Source organism: Betta splendens, chromosome 5 (genome assembly GCF_900634795.4).
Source record: "Betta splendens chromosome 5, fBetSpl5.4, whole genome shotgun sequence".
NCBI classification, from domain to species: domain Eukaryota; kingdom Metazoa; phylum Chordata; class Actinopteri; order Anabantiformes; family Osphronemidae; genus Betta; species Betta splendens.
In genome coordinates this window covers 11,650,171-11,671,219 of record NC_040885.2, presented here as the reverse complement: position 1 = coordinate 11,671,219, position 21,049 = coordinate 11,650,171, and the positions used below count along the sequence as shown (strand labels likewise).

The 21,049-nt window shown below is 45.6% G+C and overlaps 1 protein-coding gene and 1 long non-coding RNA gene across 3 annotated transcripts; both read right to left on the bottom strand.

Moving 5' to 3' along the window:
* Nucleotides 1-477: 477 nt before the first annotated feature.
* Nucleotides 478-1,990, bottom strand: LOC114855158 (uncharacterized). Of its 2 annotated transcripts, XR_003785882.2 has the most exons (3): nucleotides 1,887-1,990; nucleotides 927-1,183; nucleotides 478-839 (listed from the first exon to the last, which is right to left on the bottom strand). It is a non-coding gene; the product is annotated as an uncharacterized LOC114855158 (long non-coding RNA). The 2 variants fall into 2 exon arrangements; XR_008694698.1 differs by having other exon boundaries at nucleotides 478-1,183.
* Nucleotides 1,991-6,242: 4,252 nt separating this feature from the next.
* LOC129604138 (inter-alpha-trypsin inhibitor heavy chain H4-like) lies at nucleotides 6,243-21,022 on the bottom strand. Its single transcript, XM_055509114.1, has 26 exons — nucleotides 20,930-21,022; nucleotides 20,004-20,164; nucleotides 19,805-19,909; nucleotides 19,497-19,659; nucleotides 19,299-19,409; nucleotides 18,860-18,988; nucleotides 18,612-18,728; nucleotides 13,127-13,295; nucleotides 12,926-13,036; nucleotides 12,491-12,672; nucleotides 12,220-12,399; nucleotides 12,021-12,142; nucleotides 11,638-11,786; nucleotides 11,529-11,549; nucleotides 11,295-11,315; nucleotides 11,114-11,134; nucleotides 10,881-10,901; nucleotides 10,307-10,426; nucleotides 10,020-10,040; nucleotides 9,789-9,821; nucleotides 7,983-8,027; nucleotides 7,400-7,507; nucleotides 7,060-7,225; nucleotides 6,741-6,889; nucleotides 6,553-6,637; nucleotides 6,243-6,430 (listed from the first exon to the last, which is right to left on the bottom strand). The coding sequence occupies exons 1-26, from the start codon at nucleotides 20,999-21,001 to the stop codon at nucleotides 6,325-6,327; spliced, it is 2,688 nt and encodes an 895-aa protein (XP_055365089.1). The 5' UTR covers nucleotides 21,002-21,022; the 3' UTR covers nucleotides 6,243-6,324.
* Between the last annotated feature and the right edge of the window lie 27 nt (nucleotides 21,023-21,049).

The window sequence follows — 21,049 nt, the reverse complement described above, 5'->3', positions numbered from 1 at the left end:
TTCAGCTATGTTTTTGTAAATAGGGACTTAATATGGTCTTTGCTACATTTAAGTTGGTATCAACTAGGGAACATTAGGACATATAGTGTAGTTACTGTACATAAAAAGAATATTAAAAGAAAAAGAATACAGTACCTGCTCTTCCAGCACTACCAGCACCAGCACCAATTCCTAAAAAAATTGTACATAAATGCTAAAACAATTCTAATGGCTGTAAAAGAACTTTGATAAGAAATTTGATAATAAAAAAAGAGCATAAACATGTTGTTGTGGTGCATATTATTTTCTCTGAGCAACATACAGTTGTGTTGCAAAACATCAATGTGAAATATTTTTATTTACCTTTTTTATTTTTTTATTTACAGTACCATAACGACATATTTTATTAAAAATATTTTAGTCCAGACAATTTTTAGCTAAATTTTGGCAAATGTTCTAGTTTAGAGAGAATCTACCAAACTGCTTTGGGAGCGTGAAGCCAATTTCAGCTTTTACTGGATGACAATAGGGCACAGATTTAGAACATACATACATAGGACGGTACACATTTGTTATGTTTCAAAATAAAACTCTATGAGCATTAAAGACATTTTAATTTAATTTTCCTCTCACAAGTGTGTCTCTATCAAGCCTGAAATACGTGAAGTCACAACATTGACTGCACAGTAAACCGGATGAAACAAACTAATAAACATACTGTAAGGATTTGCCATCACTTCCTGCTGTACCTGTTTGTCTGTCAGTGTTTTGGTGATGGCATTAGCCAGAGCTTTGGTGCTTAGTCCACCTTTAACCTCCAGGAAACTGATGCCGGCCTTTTCATCAATGTACACATCAACCTGGAAGGGAAATACTTAGAACCACTCATAAATCAATATGTAATGACCCCAACCCTCCCTGCATGACCACTACATGATGAGACCTACCTAGAAGTCGCTGACAGGCTGCATCGGCCGAGCATGGATTTGCAGTTCGTACTCTTTTATTGTTCATGTGTAAACCTACGTAAATATTTCACACACATTCTGAATTTACTGATGAAGGCATTCTTGGGAATCCGCACTTGGAATTCTACTTCCTTGGATTCGTTCATTCGATTGGCCACACGGCTTGTGATGACTGTTGTAGCGTAACGACTGGTCACTGTGGAGTTGATGTGAAAGCTGTAGATGTCTCAGTCATCCTAGGAAAATACAGGAGGGTAGTAAATAAAGAATACTGATCTTTTGCCTGACCACTGGCTGACCAAGATCATATCTTGATAGTCTCAAACCCCAGAAACATCTCATGAATCTGCTCTTAGAATTGTCCATGTGCTCATATAACATTTACATCTACTTTCTAGCTCCAGTCCTTTGTCCACATAATAGCCTATTATTTACAGGTGTGAGGTGAAATGTACCTGGAGGATATACGTATTTGTGGTCTCTAATCAACATTCCTCAGGCTGAAGGAACTACCTGAACATATGGTGAAACGTTTTAACTCTAGGAGTAAGAAGTCAATGACTCAACTCACCTGGATCACAGTGTTTGCACCAGCTATTTACTGTAGCTATTGATTATGTCTACTGAACTCTGCTCTTTGTCCCTAACAAGATTCACCAACAAATTCAACATCAGAATATGTTTTCACAATCAGACTAATGCACCTTCAAGCACAAAAACATGGTTTTGTCTTTTCAAAAGGTTACGACTGAAACTACATCCTGCAATGTGCTGCAAACAAAGGTTTTATTATACAGTACATGCAAAAAACTCACAAAGCTAATCTACATTAATCATCAATCATCATCATTAATCATTAATCATCAATCATTAACCATAGTTGTCCTTCTCCTGTAAAATACTGAAGTTACTGTAGTTACTCAGCTTTTATGAACTTACTTTATTTGGTAATGAGGTGACCAAAGTCAGAAACAGACCAAAGAGGGTGGTTTGTATCAGAGCTCTCCCCATGATGGCTCCTGTCAGAGTGCAACGGTGCCTCCTGTTTGTCTTGTATCAACCTCCTAACACACACACACACACACACACACACACACACACACACACACACACACACACACACACACACACACACACACACACACACACATCATCATTTACAGTACATCTTATGAAATACTGTACCAGTAGCTGCTGTGACAAAGAAAAAGGCAGTTGACTCAAATGTACGAACAAGATTAGTCCTTTTTTCAATATTGGAATTGTTCTCACACATGGTGGAACTGCAGCGCTAACCAGCAATCTTGCAAATAACTGCAGTACAGTAGTTCCCAATAAGTACAGTAAGTTCTGCCCAGATGATCAAAAATCACCTTTATTCAACTTTTCAATCCAACTTCCAATCTAAAACATCTAATACAAAATATTATTAATTCATTATGGAAAAAATATATAATTTATATATACAGTATATAATAATTTACATAATTTGTCTGTATACCACAATGTTTCTCTATATTTAAGTATACTGTAATATAATACATATTTATTGTCACTGAAAGACAACTTGTATGTTATTTGTGTTTGTGGATCCTTTTCATCCCCTTTTTGTCTGTTTGTGTTGAGCGCAGTCAAACTAGGAAAGAGATTTTCTTCCTGGATTGATAAAGTTTTTTTAAGTCTTAAGTTTTTTTTAATCTTGAACAACACTGATAAAACTATGATTCAAATTCGTCCTCTTTGGCAGAAAATCAACACTATCCAAAGTTCACAACTATTTACTCACAACTGGCATCTCATTGGTTCCCTGTCTTCTGTTTTTTTTTTTTTTTTTTTTTTTTGTTCTGTCCAGCAGTTTAGCAAGCAGCATATATTACGCTGAATGCCATATTGTGATGGACAGCTTTGCTTTAACAAGAAGAGTATATATAGAATATATATACTCTTCCTGATTTATGGTTTATTTAATGGTTTATTTAGCTAATCCAACATGTGTGTGATGTTGCTGTGTTGGTGGACAGGTTAGGTTTCTGCTTTAGGGTGTGTATGCGGGAGGGTGGGGGTGGGGGGGGGGGGGGGGGGGGGTGCAACCAGCTGCTGAAACAAAGCAAATCTGTTAAGTAAACAGTCGGAGCAAAAAAATAAATAAAAAAAAATAAATCAGAAGCAGGGATGTACCTTAGGCTAACACATTCATAACTAAACAATTTTTGTACTGTGGTTTACCTTGGAGATTAATACTAATACCAATAATAGTGCTAAGGTATGTGCACATACTAATACAAACATATACATACAATATACATACATATGTGCATTATTATACATATCCTATAGTACTTAATAAAAGTCATGACATACAACACCCCAAATTCCATATTCACACATTATTCATATTGGTAGTGATAAGTGTCAATAATACTTACAGTTGGATTTGGAAAGTGTCCCACTACAAGGTTAGTAAGGCTGTAGCTTAACATTATTCACCCAAAGGGTGAGGCAGACGTTGGTGCATGAACGATGCCACTTGTGGAAGCCAGGGTGATGTGAGGGGCTCGGCCACTACGCCCATCCAGCAAGCAGAGGAAGGAATCCCAGCAGCCAGGGAGCCCACACACCTTCAGTTCCAGGAGGGCAGGTGTTGCGACCCAAGCCGCCCACACAGAGCCCCCCAGGCAGAACTGAAGCAGCCACAGAGACAGCACCCGAGGCCAGAGCGGGCCACCGGGGGTCAACGCTGTCCACCCCATGAGAACCAGGGGCAAACACTCCCCCCGGCGGGAGGGTCGGCCTGAAAGAGTAGAGCCCGAGGACCCACGGTCCGTAGGGAGCCCGCCAGAAGATGCCCCCGTGCGCAGAGTGGGGCCCGCCCCCAGTCCACCACCCCCACACGAGCGGAGCGGGGCCTACCCCATCGGCCCGACCTCATCCCCTGGCGCCACCGCGGCCTGCAGCACAAGGCCAGCAATTGGTGGGGTCAGCAGAAAAGAGACCACCCAGGCAGACGATCATCGTACCGCGGGCGAAAAACCGGACCCCCCACACTTCAACCGCACCACACGCATACCAACTCACACAAACACAGACGCATACACCCACCACATGTGCAACACACATCTTCACATCACCACATACAAACACCATAGACTCTCTCACAACAAACTAGTCAATCATACGTGAACCAATGCACTCTCAGATACATTCTCGCACCCACACCATTCGCTTGGTCACATACGTGGGGAGGGTAGGTCTCCGGCCTGCCGTCCATGTGGCCCCAGGCAGGGACCGCAGCTCCTCCCGAGCCCCGACCAACCCCCCCAACCCGGGGGAGGCAGAGGGCAGCAGAAAAAGGTACCCCAGAACCCTGCAACCCAGCTTGGACGTGAGTGTGTGGAACTAAAGTGCACTGAAGGTGGGTGACACCTCCAGGAGCACAACCGCTGGCTGACGGTGTGTCCCCCGGACAGTGCCCCCCCTCGCCCTAAATGTCTTTTTGCAGTTAAAACAGGGTGGTGATCTCTCCACCAGGGCCAGTGGCCGAGGCCACAACTGGCCTCAGCCCCAGGCCCCAGTGAAGGAGCCCACCTCCGGCCCTACATGTATGTGTATGTGGCTGAGTATGAGGAACTTTGGGAGATACCCAATTCTCCGAGGGGTCCAGCAGACAGAGCCATCAATGGGAAGGCTCCGTCTACTGGCCCCCCCGGAAGGAGCCCCCAGATTCCTGGACAAGTGTGTATGACTAATGCAATTAGAACTGCAGAGCATCCCACTTGGAAGGGACGGAACCACTTCCCAGTAGCCCCGGTCCCTCAATCAGCAGGACGCCCCTTGCAGACCTAAGTGAATGAATGCGGAAAAATGTAGTTGGGAAGCAGAGCACCAGGGTCCGCAGAGCCAGGTTCCCGACTGGCTCTGCTACCTATCCCACTACCCCCCACAACCCCCAGCCAGGAAGGGACAGCCGAGACCCAGGGACCGCAGTACTACTGCCCAGGCGCCACACGCAGCACAGCCAGAGCCATCCTCACCCTTCTTTCACACTTACCGATTCTCTCGCTCAAGTATGCCTATGCTCGCCCCGTGTAGTGTGACACTCAAACCCACACACATACTCTGCGGTTGTGCATTGAGGGCCAGCCTCCGCCCAGGGCCCAATGAAGGTTCTAGCCTGAGTAGTCTGCCAACCCCCCCAGCAACAGGCCCGAGCAGTTACCAGAGGGCGTCGGACCGCTAGGGCAGGCAGCGCCCCACCCGAGCAGGGGCAGCGCCCCAGGGAAGAGACACCCCTCTGGGCACAGGCAGGCACCCCCAGAGGGAGTCCCCCGGACGCAGGTCACCCAGGTCTCCACCCCCAGATCTGCCCCCGCACACCGGCAGGGAGGCCCGCCTCCGGCTCCCCGGAGACAGGCACACGCCAACCCTCAAAACGGTCCCACTCCGGCACAGGGCCGCCGGTCTCAGTAGAGGCCGCCGGTCTCAGTAGTCTCAGTACTGTCTTCTGGGGTTGAGCGTCCCGGTGTCATTCCACTCCCACATCAACAATAGTCATTTATCCCGTACCACCACCCACACACTATTTTGATAAACATAAATAAGGCTACAATATGCAGTGACTGGAAGCCAATCATTTTTACATCTTATGAAATACTGTACCAATAGATGCTGTGGCAACGGGATATGCAGGAATGTAAGTTGACTCAAATGTACAAACAGCATTTGTCCTTTTTTCAATATTGGAATTGTTCCCACACATTCTGGATCTGCAGCTCTAATCAGCAATGTTGCAAATAACTGCATTAGTTCCCAATAAGTACGGCAAGTTCTGCCCAGATCATCCAAAATCACCTCTATTCACCTTTTCCAGATTCTGTCACCACAGTCATGATCTCCAGTTTCCCAGAACAGGCCTTTGTTGACATTTCTTGTTTCACATATACAGAATATATACTGTACTTTGATATAACTTAAAGGTAACAAATTCTTTAAGTCACTCTATAAGCTCCAGCCTTTACACCCCACCCAGCAGCATCTCATGTACAAGCCATCAATAAGCACAGGAGCAGGTTTGGCCGGTCTTCAGGTCCAGATTCTGTCACCTCAGTCATGATCTCCAGTTTCCCAGAACAGGCCTTTGTTGACATTTCTTGTTTTACATATACAGAATATATACTGTACTTTGATATAACTCAAAGGTAACAAATTCGTTAATTTAAGATTAAATATTATTCCAAATAAATGTAGAGACTGACACATCCTATGCATCTAAGATGAATATTAAGTTTCAGACAAGCAAAGGTTTGAAATATGTTTTATTGATTTGCAATTTTCATCTATAGTGAATTAATTATTTTTCTTTATTTTATATTTCTGGTGATTAAACAATGAAATCATCCAGGCGTCTCTGCAGAGCAGATTCAGCAGACATGAACCAGCAGTCCAGTGTTGGGGCAGCAGAAATAGTGTAGTCAACAGCACTGGATCTGCAAAGGAACCACAGACATGGTCATGTTTGTGTAGAAGGAGGTTCTTTATGCTAATGTTAACTTTTAAATAGCTTTTCATTCTGTGGTCCAATACTAAAGGGTATGAGACCAAACTGTACCTGGTGACACCAATCTCCTGATCTCTGATCTTCAGCTTTGTGGAGGAACTTTGCTGCACCTCCTCATAAACTGCTGGCTTTAGAACTGGACACATAATATAAGAGGAAAAGTAGAGAATACTTCAATGATTGTTCAAACCTCATATGGATGCAAACATTGACTCATTTTCTGATTCATTCAAACAAACCTAAAATCCCATCAATGCTGTTGTCTGACGGTTTCTGTCTTAAAACCGGCCAGAGGAACTTGTTACCATCCACCTCATGAATAAAGACGACCATGCGAGTGTCTCCAATGGCAACATCAAATTCCTTGTCTCGTCCGATAGCAGTTATGCTAAAGAAAAAAATACAAAGCGTGTTTTATAGCATGTTTGTCTCTCAGACATTTCCAGACGTCACATCAAACTACTGAGAAAGCAGGTGGTTGTAGACTTAAAGTGAGTGAAGTTGGTGCTTTTCCACAGTATATCTACTACCACTACAGGTATTCTTTATTCTACTCACTCAGTTGAGACAAGGTTCTGTCCAGTGTAATGCATAACTCCTTGAACCTGTTGCTTAATGAGGCCATCAGGGCACAGCTCAACAACCTGGCTATTCTTAAAGTGGATGACAATTAGTTTGAATCCTGTATTTGGTGGTGAATCCAGGAGACCAATCACAGACAGCTCTGGTGCAAATGAAAACAGATGTTCATCAGCAGCACACTTAAAACCGGGGGAATGATATGACAATATGATACGAACAAAATTTTCCAAATTCTTTCCTTTTCCTTTTTTGTATTTTCTTGTATGTATTTCTTGCATTATCTGGGATATAGAATGGGTAAAATAACGTTACTGACCCTCACTGGGATGGTGAAGTAGTTTAAGGCGAGTGTCTCCAGGGACGTCAAAGCAGAGTGGAAGAGATTGATTCTCAGTTTTAATCAAAAACCTGTGCAAAACAGGAACTAGAGACACAGAGTAGATTAAAACCTTTGTACAGAATGAACTTGTTTGATGAGGACCAACACTGGCTTCCCTCCAATACGTAATTACACATACTTTAAATGCAGTGAAGAAAAGTTTGCTGCAAAAATGAAATGATCACAATCAAAACGGAAAAAAAAAATCAGAAAAATCACAATTGCCTCAAACCTTAAACAATGGATCTTTAGTTTTTAGTAAATGCACACCTTTTACCCACACCAGCAAAAAACAGTCAAATAATAAATAAACTACTAAATGTGGGTGTCAGGATGAGCAAATCTAAAGCAATTGAACATGTGAACCCTGTAACCCTTATAGTTTAATTTGTATAGACATTCATAGTCTAGTGTATGAACGCACACACACACACACACACACACACACACACACACACACACACACACACACACACACACACACACACACACACAAAGTTGTATGTATGAAATACTGTACCAGTAGCTACTGTGCCATGGGGAGAAGCAGGACTAGCAGTAATATCTGTATAGGGAGAAATTAGAATGGCAGTTCCTTAAATGTACGACAAAGTACTGAATGTATCTACTACTACTATTTTAATCCTCCCTTTTAACAGTGAAACTAAACTAGAATTAGTTGATGTGGATGTCAGGATGAATAAATCCAAAGCTAATGAACATGCGCATTTGTCAATGCATGTTGCAGAAAGATCAATTTTCTTTCTAATTCACTGGAAGGTGGATACTAAGAGATATGTTGATGATATGCTTGAAGATGGTCATTATATTTAGTTAAAAATTTTCACTCACTCATTCTGACAGTGTACTGTAAAAGTTACCGTACGATGTGAGTATCAAATCAATAATTCTGTATATTGTTTAAAAAGATTTGACAGCACTTTCATTCATATCCTCCTAAGGGTCACGTAGTGCTGGAGTTCTTCTCATTTGTCATTTGAGTGGTTTTTTTTTCCTACTGTACTTGTTTTCAAAGCAGGTCCCTGAGAGACACTGGGAAAGGCCCCTGTGACCCTTATTTAAAGAAATTGATGAAGTCATGGCTGCTAAATTCTAATTGCATATGTGCTAAAAATATTCTTATGTACTATACAACCTGAAGATGAATATACTCTCATTTCACCGTCAATCCAGTCTGTAGGAAAAAACAAAACAAAATGAAAAGGCATTGTATGAATAAAGCAGAACTTCAAGGGATACTGGAGCAGTACAGCATTGAGCTAAGTGTGGTTTCTCGTTTCAAACACTGGAGTAAGTCTTGGAAGCCTTAGTATAGCCACATATTAGACAGATACTGTACAGAAAGTGTACTAGAAAAAAAACAACTAAATGGAAGAAAGTCTGAGATGAAAATTGAAAACATTTCTAACATCGTTGTAATAAGTCATTAGCTTTTATTTTTTAACGTACCGTATGTGATCTTATGAACTGTGAAATGAAAAAGAAAAGAAAACAAATAGGAAGGCAGTTGCTGTGTAGACATCAACATAAAACATTCAAAAGTACTGGGTATCAATTTTCAGATATCTTACATCTAAACTGTACTATAAAGTACTCCTTACACATTATTCTGAAATAAACACAAGCTTTTATATATAAATGTTAATGTTGACCTAATAGTCCTTTCATTTATAAAATTTAATTTCATTTTACTGTACAACCTGGTCCAGCAGAGTATCTGTAGATGTCTGTGAGATAAAACAAAGCAAACAAACAGCTCTTATATGAATTAACCAAATCTTCAAGGGATACAGGAGCAGTACAGCATTTAGTTAAGTGTGGTTTCTTGTTTCAAACACTGGAGTAATTAATGGAAACCTTAGTGTAGCCACATAAGACGTAAGAAAACAAGTGAAAAAAATGTAAACATAGTTGTAATCAGTCATTAGGTTTTGTTGTTTGTCTTTCGTCTACAAGGACACAAAAGGTGGGAATATAAAGTAATTACACGTTTAAATATACATCCATCCACCTTCTAGCACTTATTCCCATGCAGGGTCACAGGTGGTGCTGGAGCCTATCCCAGCTGTCTTTGGGCGAGAGGCAGGCTACATTGAGTGAATGTGTTTGATCCAGATGCAACACTTTCATGTAGCTATTTCTTATTGAACGGTGGACCCCAAACAATGGTCTGACTAAATCAACTGGTCTTCAACAATTCTCAACACAAATTCAAAGTGCCAGAAAACACTTGTTGCAGCTCTGCTGTGTAATGGCTGAAGGCACTAGACATGGCATAGTCAATGATGTGACATGAGAGACTTACCCAAGTCACCGTAATCTTCGTAGTGAGCGCGGGCTGAAACATGAACAAACATTACAGTAGACACTGACTCATAATGATAATTAAAAACAACAACAAAACAATAACAGTTTGTTTTGCTTCAGTAATAAACCAATATAGTGATGCATCTTTCCTGTTAAAAGCAAAACACAGGAAAGATAAACTTTTTAGCTTTTGAAATTCTCTTTTTTTTAGAGGAAAGCAATGCAATACCTCGATTCTTCTGCTTCTTGCCTGTTAAAAAAAAACAGATGAAGATAAACTTTTTAGATTTTATATTCTCTTAACGTTTCTCACATTTGCACTGCTGCAGGTTTTTCACCTTCTTTGGGTTTATGCAGCACATCAGAGTTTTCTCCCTGTGCAGGTATCTTGACTAAAGTATTTGTACTGATGTTACTGTTAATGATTTCAGTTATATTCTTGTAAATAGGGACTTACAGTATTATGGTCTTTGCTAAACATTTAAGATGGTACAGTATCAACCAGGAAACATTAGGACATATGGTGTACCTTGATACTGTATCTGTCAATAAAAATAGTTACTGTATATAAAAAGAGTATTAAAAGAAAAAATACGGTACCTCTTCTTCCGTCACTACCAGCACGAGCACTACTTCCTAAAAAAAGAATACTGTACGTAAATTCTAAAACATTTCTAAAGGCTGTAAAATCTAGTGTTCTTTACATTTAATAAGAAATTTAATAAAAAAAAAGCATAAACATGTAGTGCATATCATTTTCTCTGAGCTACATACAGTTGTGTTGCAAAAAATCTATTAATATTAATATTATTTTTTGTTTTTTTATTTACAGTACCATAATGTTACATTTTCTTAAAAATATTTTAGTCCAAACAGTTATTAGTAAAATTTTTGGCAAATGTTCTAGTTTAGAGAGAGTCTACCAAACTGCTTTAGGAGCACGAAGCCAATTTCAGCTTTTACTGGATGACAATAGGATACACATTTAGGACATGTACTGTACACATTTGTTCTGTTTTAAAATGAAACTATATGAGCATTAACGACAGTTTAATTTAATTTTCCTCTCACAAGTGTATCTTTATCAAACCTGAATTACGTGAAGTTGCAACTGTAAAACAGAAAAAAATATTAACAATGAATTAGAACAAAGTTTGACTTTACTGTCTTGTAGTCTAATTGTAATAAGCTGTGCATCTTCAAGTGATTAATGGACTTTCAGTTTGCAATACTGTACTTGTGCATACATTTATATATAAAATACATATAACATACATAATAAATCATTTTATATTATCATGTTAGAGCAGAGCAATGCAATACCTGGATTAGGCTGCATCTGGCCTATAAAAAGAAAACACATGAACATTAACTTTTTAGAGCATGAAGTCAATTTCAGCTTTTACTGTGACAGTAGGGTTCACCTTTAGGACATGTACTGTATACATTTGTTCTGTTTCAAAATGAAATTATATGAGCATCAAAGAAAGTTTACTTATCAAACCTGAAATACGTGAAGTCGCAACTGTAAAATAAAAAAATAACACTATATTAAGACAAAGTTTGAATTTACTGTCTTGTAGTCTAATTGTAAATAAACTGCTCGCAAATTAAAACTTTTTTCACATGTAGATCTTTAAGTGATAAATGGACTTTCAGTTTGTAATAATTATCAATACATTTATATATAAAATACATCATTTTATATAAATGATGTTTGAGCAGAGCAATGTAATACCTGGATTAGGCTGCACCTGGCCTGTTAAAAGAAAACAGATGAAGATAAACTTTTTAGATTTTGTATTCTCTTAATATTTCTCACATTTGCACTGCTGCAGGTTTTTCACCTTCTTTGGGTTTATGCAGCACATCAGAGTTGTCTCCCTCAGGCTTGGTGACCACCATAGATGTGAGTGAGGTCACAAAGCTGTACTTCAGTGACAGCTTCAAGGCCTTTTCCCTCATTCGATCCTTCTCAGGCCCAGACAACTGCAGCCTAAGTTATGATTATTAATATTAACATGCAACAATATGAACATTTTTTAAGACACTGCAATACAAAACTATCAGCTAAAACTTTAAATGATAAATATTATATTTTCTTATAATTTTAGATCTGACAAATGAATATTTTATTTTCTTAAAATTTTATAATAACAAATGAGGATTGCAGCTTTTAATAATTCATTGATTACAGACAACAGAAGAAAATGGCCAACACCACACTCACGCCTTGTCCAGGAGTTGTTTGACTGTGAGGTAGGCCCAAACCCTCTGAAGGCGGCTGTCAGGCACTGAGTCAGTCGATTCCACAGTGGGATTAGTGTCAGAAAACCTCACACTGCCTGTTCCCTGTTGTGGCCCACAGTCATGTCATTAAAGCTGTTTCACATTATTACACACAGTGTGCAGCTTAAATGAATTCTTACTGAAATTGCTATAACTTCTGGAGTGAAGGTCTCGATGTCATTGTCAGTGATCTGACCAGCCACCACAATCTCAGAGCCATTATAATACTGTGTGAAGTGAGTCTGGGTCAGATTGGTGCCTCCTGTGTACATCATGGTTACATTGGTCAACAGAGGAGTGGCCACCTCTTCATAGAAACCCTGTGAATGGACAGTGCAGGAATCTTGATTCTCGCCACGTCCAACAGTCCTCAGTAATAATAACATGAAGGAGCCAAGTCTTTCTAAATACCTTCAGCTGTAAGTCAGCATCAGAGTCCTCATAGATCCGTCGTGCTACACCGTTGTTCTGCAGTGACATCTTCTCAAGGAATTCAAAATTGACGCGAAAACCAAAACCAAGACAGTAGAGAGGAAACTTGCCTGCCATGGCCTTTCGAACATTAGACTGTATGGTTTTAAGGTTTCTCTCCCCTGTAGTTACAAAAGACGTTTATTTAAACAATCACCAGAAAAAGACAGTGAACAAATGTCACATCATGTCACAAAGTAGATTTTGGTGGGTTAAAACTCATTGTTAAGTTTTGAATGAAAGGGGGTTTTGTTTCATTTATTAATTTCAAAACACCACAATCAAAAAAAAAAAAAACAATGAAATACATGTAAATAAGTTATTTATGGTCTCATTAGAGCATATTATTCGTGCATGTGTGTATTTAGTCCTAACCTGAGGTTGGGTCTCCATCAGTCAGAAGTATAAGGATCGATGCTGAACCTTCTCTGGGATGTGCCTTCAGAATACGAGCTCCTTCCAGCACTGCTGCATTAATATCAGTGGCTACAATGAAGTAAAAACACATTTAGTCTTTGCTGTTCTGCTTGTTAACATGATACTAAATATATATTTACTGTATTAAAACACACTCACATCCACTGGCTGGAATATTTTGTGCAAAAGTCTTGGCACTGTTCACGTTTGTCTTGGTGGCCTGAACAAGTTCTCTCTTCCAGTGAAAAATGTCACCATCAAAAGTGATGAGACCGAAAAAGTCATCTTCATTCAAATCGTTCAAAATATGGATTAATGCTTTCCTGGTCTGAGAAAAGAAGAATCACTCACACGTCAGGGCTTCAACTCGGGTTTAAAAACCCATAGTTGTTTCTTCATGTGCTTAACAAAATTCATTGCAACCGTCTGTCATGATCAGTGTCTTTGTCTCTAGTTGTTCCCTGTTTTCACGTCATGTCCTCCTTGTCTTATTTTGGTTCCAGGTTCCAGTTCCGGTTTTATTTTGGTAGCACTCCCAGTTTCTGTTTCCGTTCTTGCTTTACTTCCTGTTATCAGTTCTGTTCTCCCTAGTTCATTACCCACACCTGTCGGTAATCAGTTAATCAAATCACTGTATTTAACCACCACCTGTGTCCTTAGTTCGCGGCCAGATTGTCGCATTCTAGTTCCCTGAGTGTTCGTGTTTGATGAGTTGAGTTCCCTGAGTGTTCGTGTTTCCCGTGTCCTGTTCCTGCCCGTATCATGTATCCTGCCCGACCTTGGATTACCTACTTACCGTGAGTTTTTGCCTGTTCCCTGTCTGTACTTTCGCCGAGCCTTTTCTGTGTATGACCTGGACCGTCTGACCGTGCCTTTGAGAATAAACCCTTTTGTGGATTATAATATCGCCTCCGTGCTGTGCATGTGGGTTCGCCGCCTGCCCGCCCGAGTTCCTGACAGAACAATCTGGCACAACTTGGACCCAGCCAGCACTTAGCCTCCGGTCAGGTCAGTGACTGTTTTTCCTTGTTTTTTTTACGGCGAATATAACTCTCCCGCGGAAGTATGGAGTTTACCTGCGCCGAGCTACCCAGCGACCTACATAAGTATTTCGAGATCCTTGCGGAGGATTACCGACGGGCTAGTAACTCGGAGGATCAGCGCAGCGCCGTAGAGGTGGCAATAGTGACGCTGGAGGACGATGACACCGCGTTAGATCACCCCAGCGTTCATCGCCTCTACGAGCGACTATGCGCGAAGTTTGATGAATTAAGCGACACGCTCTGTACCACGCCAGCGCCAGTCGCACCGCCTATGGTTTCGGTTTCCTCCTCCCCGCCCCGTCGGATCGTCGTGCCTACACCAACCTGCCCAGCTCCATGGTTATTTCCCTGGGAGGATTTCCTGCTCTCACGCGGCCCTCAGTCTCCCGTTCCGCCGCGCGCTGCTCAGCCTCCAAGTCAGCCGCGCGCTGCTCAGCCTCCAAGTCAGCCGCGCGCTGCTCAGTCTCCAGTTCAGCCGCGCGCTGCTCAGCCTCCAAGTCAGCCGCGCGCTGCTCAGCCTCCAAGTCAGCCGCGCGCTGCTCAGCCTCCAAGTCAGCCGCGCGCTGCTCAGCCTCCAAGTCAGCCGCGCGCTGCTCAGCCTCCAAGTCAGCCGCGCGCTGCTCAGCCTCCAAGTCAGCCGCGCGCTGCTCAGCCTCCAAGTCAGCCGCGCGCTGCTCAGCCTCCAAGTCAGCCGCGCGCTGCTCAGCCTCCAAGTCAGCCGCGCGCTGCTCAGTTTCCAAGTCAGCCGCGCGCTGCTCAGTTTCCAAGTCAGCCGCGCGCTGCTCAGTTTCCAAGTCAGCCGCGCGCTGCTCAGTTTCCAAGTCAGCCGCGCGCTGCTCAGTTTCCAAGTCAGCCGCGCGCTGCTCAGTTTCCAAGTCAGCCGCGCGCTGCTCAGTTTCCAAGTCAGCCGCGCGCTGCTCAGTTTCCAAGTCAGCCGCGCGCTGCTCAGTTTCCAAGTCAGCCGCGCGCTGCCCAGACCCCAGTTCAGCCGCGCGCTGCCCAGGCCCCAGTTCAGCCGCGCGTTGCCCAGGCCCCAGTTAAACCGTGTGTTACTCATGCCCCGGTGCAGCCCTGTCGTCTCCAGGCCCCAGCCCAGTCGAACCTAGTCCAGACCCCAGATCAGCCGTGTGTTGCCCAGACCCCAGATCAGCCGTGTGTTGCCCAGACCCCTGATCAGCCGTGTGTTGCCCAGACCCCTGATCAGCCGTGTGTTGCCCAGACCCCAGATCAGTCGTGTGTTGCCCTGACCCCAGTTCCGTCCTTGTCCCCGTCAGAGGGCGCTGTCCGTCTGACGACTGTTAACCCCACCCAATCAGGCCCGACGTCTCCCCCGTCGAGCTCGGCAGCTGTAAGCTGTCATGCCAGCTCCGGAGGGGACGCCGCTCCAGTCCCTGTCGGCCATGTTGCGGCCGTTCCAGTCCCTGTCGGCCATGTTGCGGTCGTTCTAGTTCCTGTCGGCTCCTCAGAGGAGGACGCCGTTCCTGTTCCCGTCGGCCATATTGAGGCCGTTCTAGTTCCAGTTCCTGTCGGCTCCTCAGAGGAGGACGCCGTTCTAGTCCCTGTCGGCCATATTGAGGCCGTTCTAGTTCCAGTTCCTGTCGGCTCCTCAGAGGAGGACGCCGTTCTAGTTCCTGTCGGCCAAGCAGAGGCCGTTCCAGTTCCTGTCGGCCATGTTGAGGTCGTTCCAGTTCCTGTCGGCCATGTTGCGGTCGTTCCAGTTCCTGTCGGCCATGTTGAGGTCGTTCCAGTTCCTGTCGGCCATGTTGAGGTCGTTCCAGTTCTTGTCGGCCATGTTGAGGTCGTTCCAGTTCCTGTTCCTGTCGGCCATGTTGAGGTCGTTCCAGTTCCTGTCCCTGTCGACCAAGTTGAGGTCGTTCCAGTTCCTGTTCCTGTCGGCCATGTTGAGGTCGTTCCAGTTCCTGTCCCTGTCGGCCATGTTGAGGTCGTTCCAGTTCCTGTCCCTGTCGACCAAGTTGAGGTCGTTCCAGTTCCTGTCCCTGTCGACCAAGTTGAGGTCGTTCCAGTTCCTGTCCCTGTCGACCAAGTTGAGGTCGTTCCAGCTCCTGTCCCTGTCGACCAAGTAGAGGGCGTTCCCGTAGGCCAAGTAGAGGGCGTTCCCGTAGGCCAAGTAGAGGGCGTTCCCGTAGGCCAAGTAGAGGGCGTTCCCGTAGGCCAAGTAGAGGGCGTTCCCGTAGGCCAAGTAGAGGTCACCCCTGTCTCTGACCCCGTTCCTGTCGGCCCTGTAGCGGTCGTTCCATTCCCCGTTCCCGTCGGCCCTGTAGCGGTCGTTCCAGTCCCCGTCACCCTTGGAGCCGCAGCGCCCGCCGGCCTCCAGGAGGAGGCAGCACCTGCAGTTCCTGCGCACCTCCAGGAGGAGGTCGCGCCAGTCGCAGTTCCTGCGCACCTCCAGGAGGAGGTCGCGCTAGCCGCAGTTCCTGCGCACCTCCAGGAGGAGGTCGCGCTAGCCGCAGTTCCTGCGCACCTCCAGGAGGAGGTCGCGCTAGCCGCAGTTCCTGCGCACCTCCAGGAGGAGGTCGCGCTAGTCGCAGTTCCTGCGCACCTCCAGGAGGAGTCGCGCAGGAGTCCTGCGCACCTCCAGGAGGAGGGTCGCGCCAGCCGCAGTTCCTGCGCACCTCCAGGAGGAGGTTGCGCCAGCCGCAGTTCCTGCGCAACCTCCAGGAGGAGGTTGCGCCAGCCGCAGTTCCTGCGCACCTCCAGGAGGAGGTTGCGCCAGCCGCAGTTCCTGCGCACCTCCAGGAGGAGGTTTGCGCCAGCCGCAGTTCCTGCGCACCCTCCAGGAGGAGGTTGCGCCAGCCGCAGTTCCTGCGCACCTCCAGGAGGAGGTTGCGCCAGCCGCAGTTCCTGCGCACCTCCAGGAGGAGGTTGCGCCAGCCGCAGTTCCTGCGCACCTCCAGGAGGAGGTTGCGCCAGCCGCAGTTCCTGCGCACCTCCAGGAGGAGGTTGCGCCAGCCGCAGTTCCTGCGCACCTCCAGGAGGGGGTCGCGCCAGCCGCAGTCCCGGCGGACCCCCAGGAGGGGGTCGCGCCCGCCGCAGTCCCGGCGGACCCCCAGGAGGGGGTCGCGCCGCCGCAGTCCCGGCGGACCCCCAGGAGGGGGTCGCGCCCGCCGCAGTCCCGGCGGACCCCCAGGAGGGGGTCGCGCCCGCCGCAGTCCCGGCGGACCCCCAGGAGGGGGTCGCGCCCGTCGCAGTTCCTGCCGACCCCCAGGAGGGGGTCGCTCCCGCCGCAGTTCCTGCCGACCTCCAGGAGGGGGTCGCTCCCGCCGTAGTTCCTGCCGACCTCCAGGAGGGGGTCGCGCCCGCCGTAGTTCCTGCCGACCTCCAGGAGGGGGTCGCTCCCGCCGTAGTTCCTGCCGCACCTGCATCGGTTCCTGGCGGTCCGGCTCCGGCCGCACCTGCATCGGTTCCTGGCGGTCCGGCTCCGGCCGCAGCTGCATCGGTTCCTGGCGGCCCGGCTCCGGCCGCATCTGCATCGGTCCCTGGCGGTCCGGCTCCGGCCGCATCTGCTTCGGTTCCTGCCTCTCGTCGCGGTGGTCCAAGGAGGACGCCGCTGGTTCCTGCCTCGTCTCTGCCTTTGCTGCCGGACTGGTGGCCTCGCCCTCGGCGCATCCTGCTGCTGGGATGGCGCTGCCTCCTGCGGCGCCGTCCGCCTCGACTCCTCAACCGCCTGGATCAGCGTCCGCCTGGAGGACGCTGCCATGCGGGGTGGTCCCCGGGGACATCGGCCCAGCTCAAGGGCACTAGGAGTGCCACTCTGGCTCAGCGGCGGCTGAGAAGGGTCTCGCCACGCCATCACCCTCCGTGAGGGAATCCCTGAACTTCATGTTTTCTTGGTCATGGACTTTTGTAGTGTTTGTGGACTCTTGTTTTGGCCCTCCTCCGGTCCTCCCTCCACCCACCCTGCTCATGTACCTTGAGGGGTAGGGATTCGGTCCCTCCGCCTGGGACCACCCTCCGCCCGCCCTGGTTTGGGGGGGGAGGCTTCCGTAGGCGCCGTGGAAGGCGCCATAGGGGGGGGGGTACTGTCATGATCAGTGTCTTTGTCTCTAGTTGTTCCCTGTTTTCACGTCATGTCCTCCTTGTCTTATTTTGGTTCCAGGTTCCAGTTCCGGTTTTATTTTGGTAGCACTCCCAGTTTCTGTTTCCGTTCTTGCTTTACTTCCTGTTATCAGTTCTGTTCTCCCTAGTTCATTACCCACACCTGTCGGTAATCAGTTAATCAAATCACTGTATTTAACCACCACCTGTGTCCTTAGTTCGCGGCCAGATTGTCGCATTCTAGTTCCCTGAGTGTTCGTGTTTCCCGTGTCCTGTTCCTGCCCGTATCATGTATCCTGCCCGACCTTGGATTACCTACTTACCGTGAGTTTTTGCCTGTTCCCTGTCTGTACTTTCGCCGAGCCTTTTCTGTGTATGACCTGGACCGTCTGACCGTGCCTTTGAGAATAAACCCTTTTGTGGATTATAATATCGCCTCCGTGCTGTGCATGTGGGTTCGCCGCCTGCCCGCCCGAGTTCCTGACACCGTCTCATTGAGCTAAAATTCCTGCTGCGCATCAGTGACAGTATGTAACAAACTGTACCTGTTGTATTTTTCTGCCGCCCATGGAGCCACTTTGATCAATAACAAAGACAACATTCTTTGGTATCCGTGGAAGACTGGACGGAGCAAAGTGGTGGACAAAGTATCCACCTGATGCCTTAAAAAAATTAATATTTGTTGAAAAGGTTTGTTAATAAAGAAGTAGTTAGTTAGTAGTTAGTTTCCTTAGATACTTTATATTCTGTATTGTTGGTTTTCATGTAATAAACAGAAAACCACTTTATGTACCTTAATGTCACCAACTGAAATGTCCCTGTTGACATCATAAACAATAACCAGATCTCCATTCATACCCTGCTCTCCACAGCTGTCACATGTCTTCTGTTGGCTTTCAGTTGGGTAGAAGTACACCCACGCCTACAGACAAGAGGATGCCAGAAAACAGCATGAACTGAAAGGGACAAACTGAAGCTTGGACCTGGAGGCTGTTTCATCTCTGTTATGATATTGTAGCGGCCCAGGGGGGTTATTCCCACCCTGAGTCGCTAAGGCCTGTAAGAAAAATAACAGTTTTTGTGTTTGTAGAGTTATAGTTCAAGTGATGTCACGCAACAGTAAAAGTACAGTACATCATGATTTAACAAAATGATGCATTGACTGCACAGTAAACTGGATGAAACAAACTAATAAACATACTGTAAGGATTTGCCATCACTTCCTGCTGTACCTGTTTGTCTGTCAGTGTTTTGGTGATGGCATTAGCCAGAGCTTTGGTGCTTAGTCCACCTTTAACCTCCAGGAAACTGATGCCGGCCTTTTCATCAATGTACACATCAACCTGGAAGGAAAATACTTAGAACCACTCATGAATCAATATGTGATGACCCCAACCCTCCCTGCATGACCACTACATGATGAGACCTACCTTGAAGTCGCTGACAGGCTGCATCGGCCGAGCATGGATTTGCAGTTCGTACTTGCCGTGTCTGCGTTTCAGCAGTTCCTCATACGTGAGTTCAAAGGTCACTTTTTTGTGAGCAGCCACAGTCACTGACGTCTTAAATTCCTCCAGGGTCCTCCCTACAGAGCTGCAATACAGAGCACCATCACAGCACTGGAGCACAGGTTCTCACCCTCTTCTTTAGATTGTGCTACTGCATGTTACACCGAGGCCCCACTGTGAGAGGTTCAAGTAACAGACAGGACCTGTAGGCAGTAAAGTGGCCCATGTACCTGACGAGCCCAGCGCTTTGCCCACGGGATACAGCTGCAGTGTACTGCTGCTGAGCCTGTTCCTTGGTTTTCACAACACCATCGTACACCTGGCCGTCCATAAACCTGAAGAAATGATGGTGAACAACAGTCCTGACTGTCCTCTGATTTGTTACTCTTTTATTGTTCATGTGTAAACCTAAGTAAATATTTCACACACATTCTGAATTTACTGATGAAGGCATTCTTGGGAATCCGCACTTGGAATTCTACTTCCTTGGATTCGTTCATTCGATTGGCCACGCGGCTTGTGATGACTGTTGTAGCGTAACGACTGGTCACTGTGGAGTTGATGTGAAAGCTGTAGATGTCCCAGTCATCCTAGGAAAATACAGGAGGGTAGTAAATAAAAAATACTGATCTTTTGCCTGACCACTGGCTGACCAAGATCATATCTTGACAGTCTCAAACCCCAGAAACATCTCATGAATCTGCTCTTAGAATTGTCAATACTGATCTTTTGACCAAGATCATATGTTCATAGAATTCCAACCCCAGAAAGAACTGGTAGTTTATTTTTCCCATTGCTTTGTGCATGTGCTTAAATACCATTTACATCTACTCTAGGCACAGTCCTTTGTCCACCAAAGGGACTAACCTTTACAGGAGTAAAGTGAAGTGTAGCTGGGTGATAACTGTGTGGTCTCTAACCAACATCCCTCAGGCTGAAGAAGCTACCTGAACATATGGTAAAACGTTTTAACTCTAGGAGTAAGAAGTCAATGACTCAACTCACCTGGATCACAGTGTTTGCACCAGCTATTTACTGTAGTTATTGATTATGTCTACTAAATTCTGCTCTTTGTCCCTAACAAGATTCACCAACAACTTCAACATCAGATTATGTTTTCACAATCAGACTAATGCACCTTCAACCACAAAAACATGGTTTTGTCTTTTCAAAAGGTTACGACTGAAACTACATCCTGCAATGTGCTGCAAACAAAGGTTTTATTATACATGCAAAAAAACTGAACTGCTTTGTTATATATTATCACAAAGCTAATCTACATTATTCTAACCATAGTTGTCCTTCTCCTCTAAAATACTGAAGTTACTGTAGTTACTCAGCTTTTATGAACTTACTTTATTTGGTAATGAGGTGACCAAAGTCAGCAACAGACCAAAGAGGGTGGTTTGCATCAGAGCTCTCCCCATGATGGCTCCTGTCAGAGTGCAACCGTGCCTCCAGTTTGTCTTGTATTA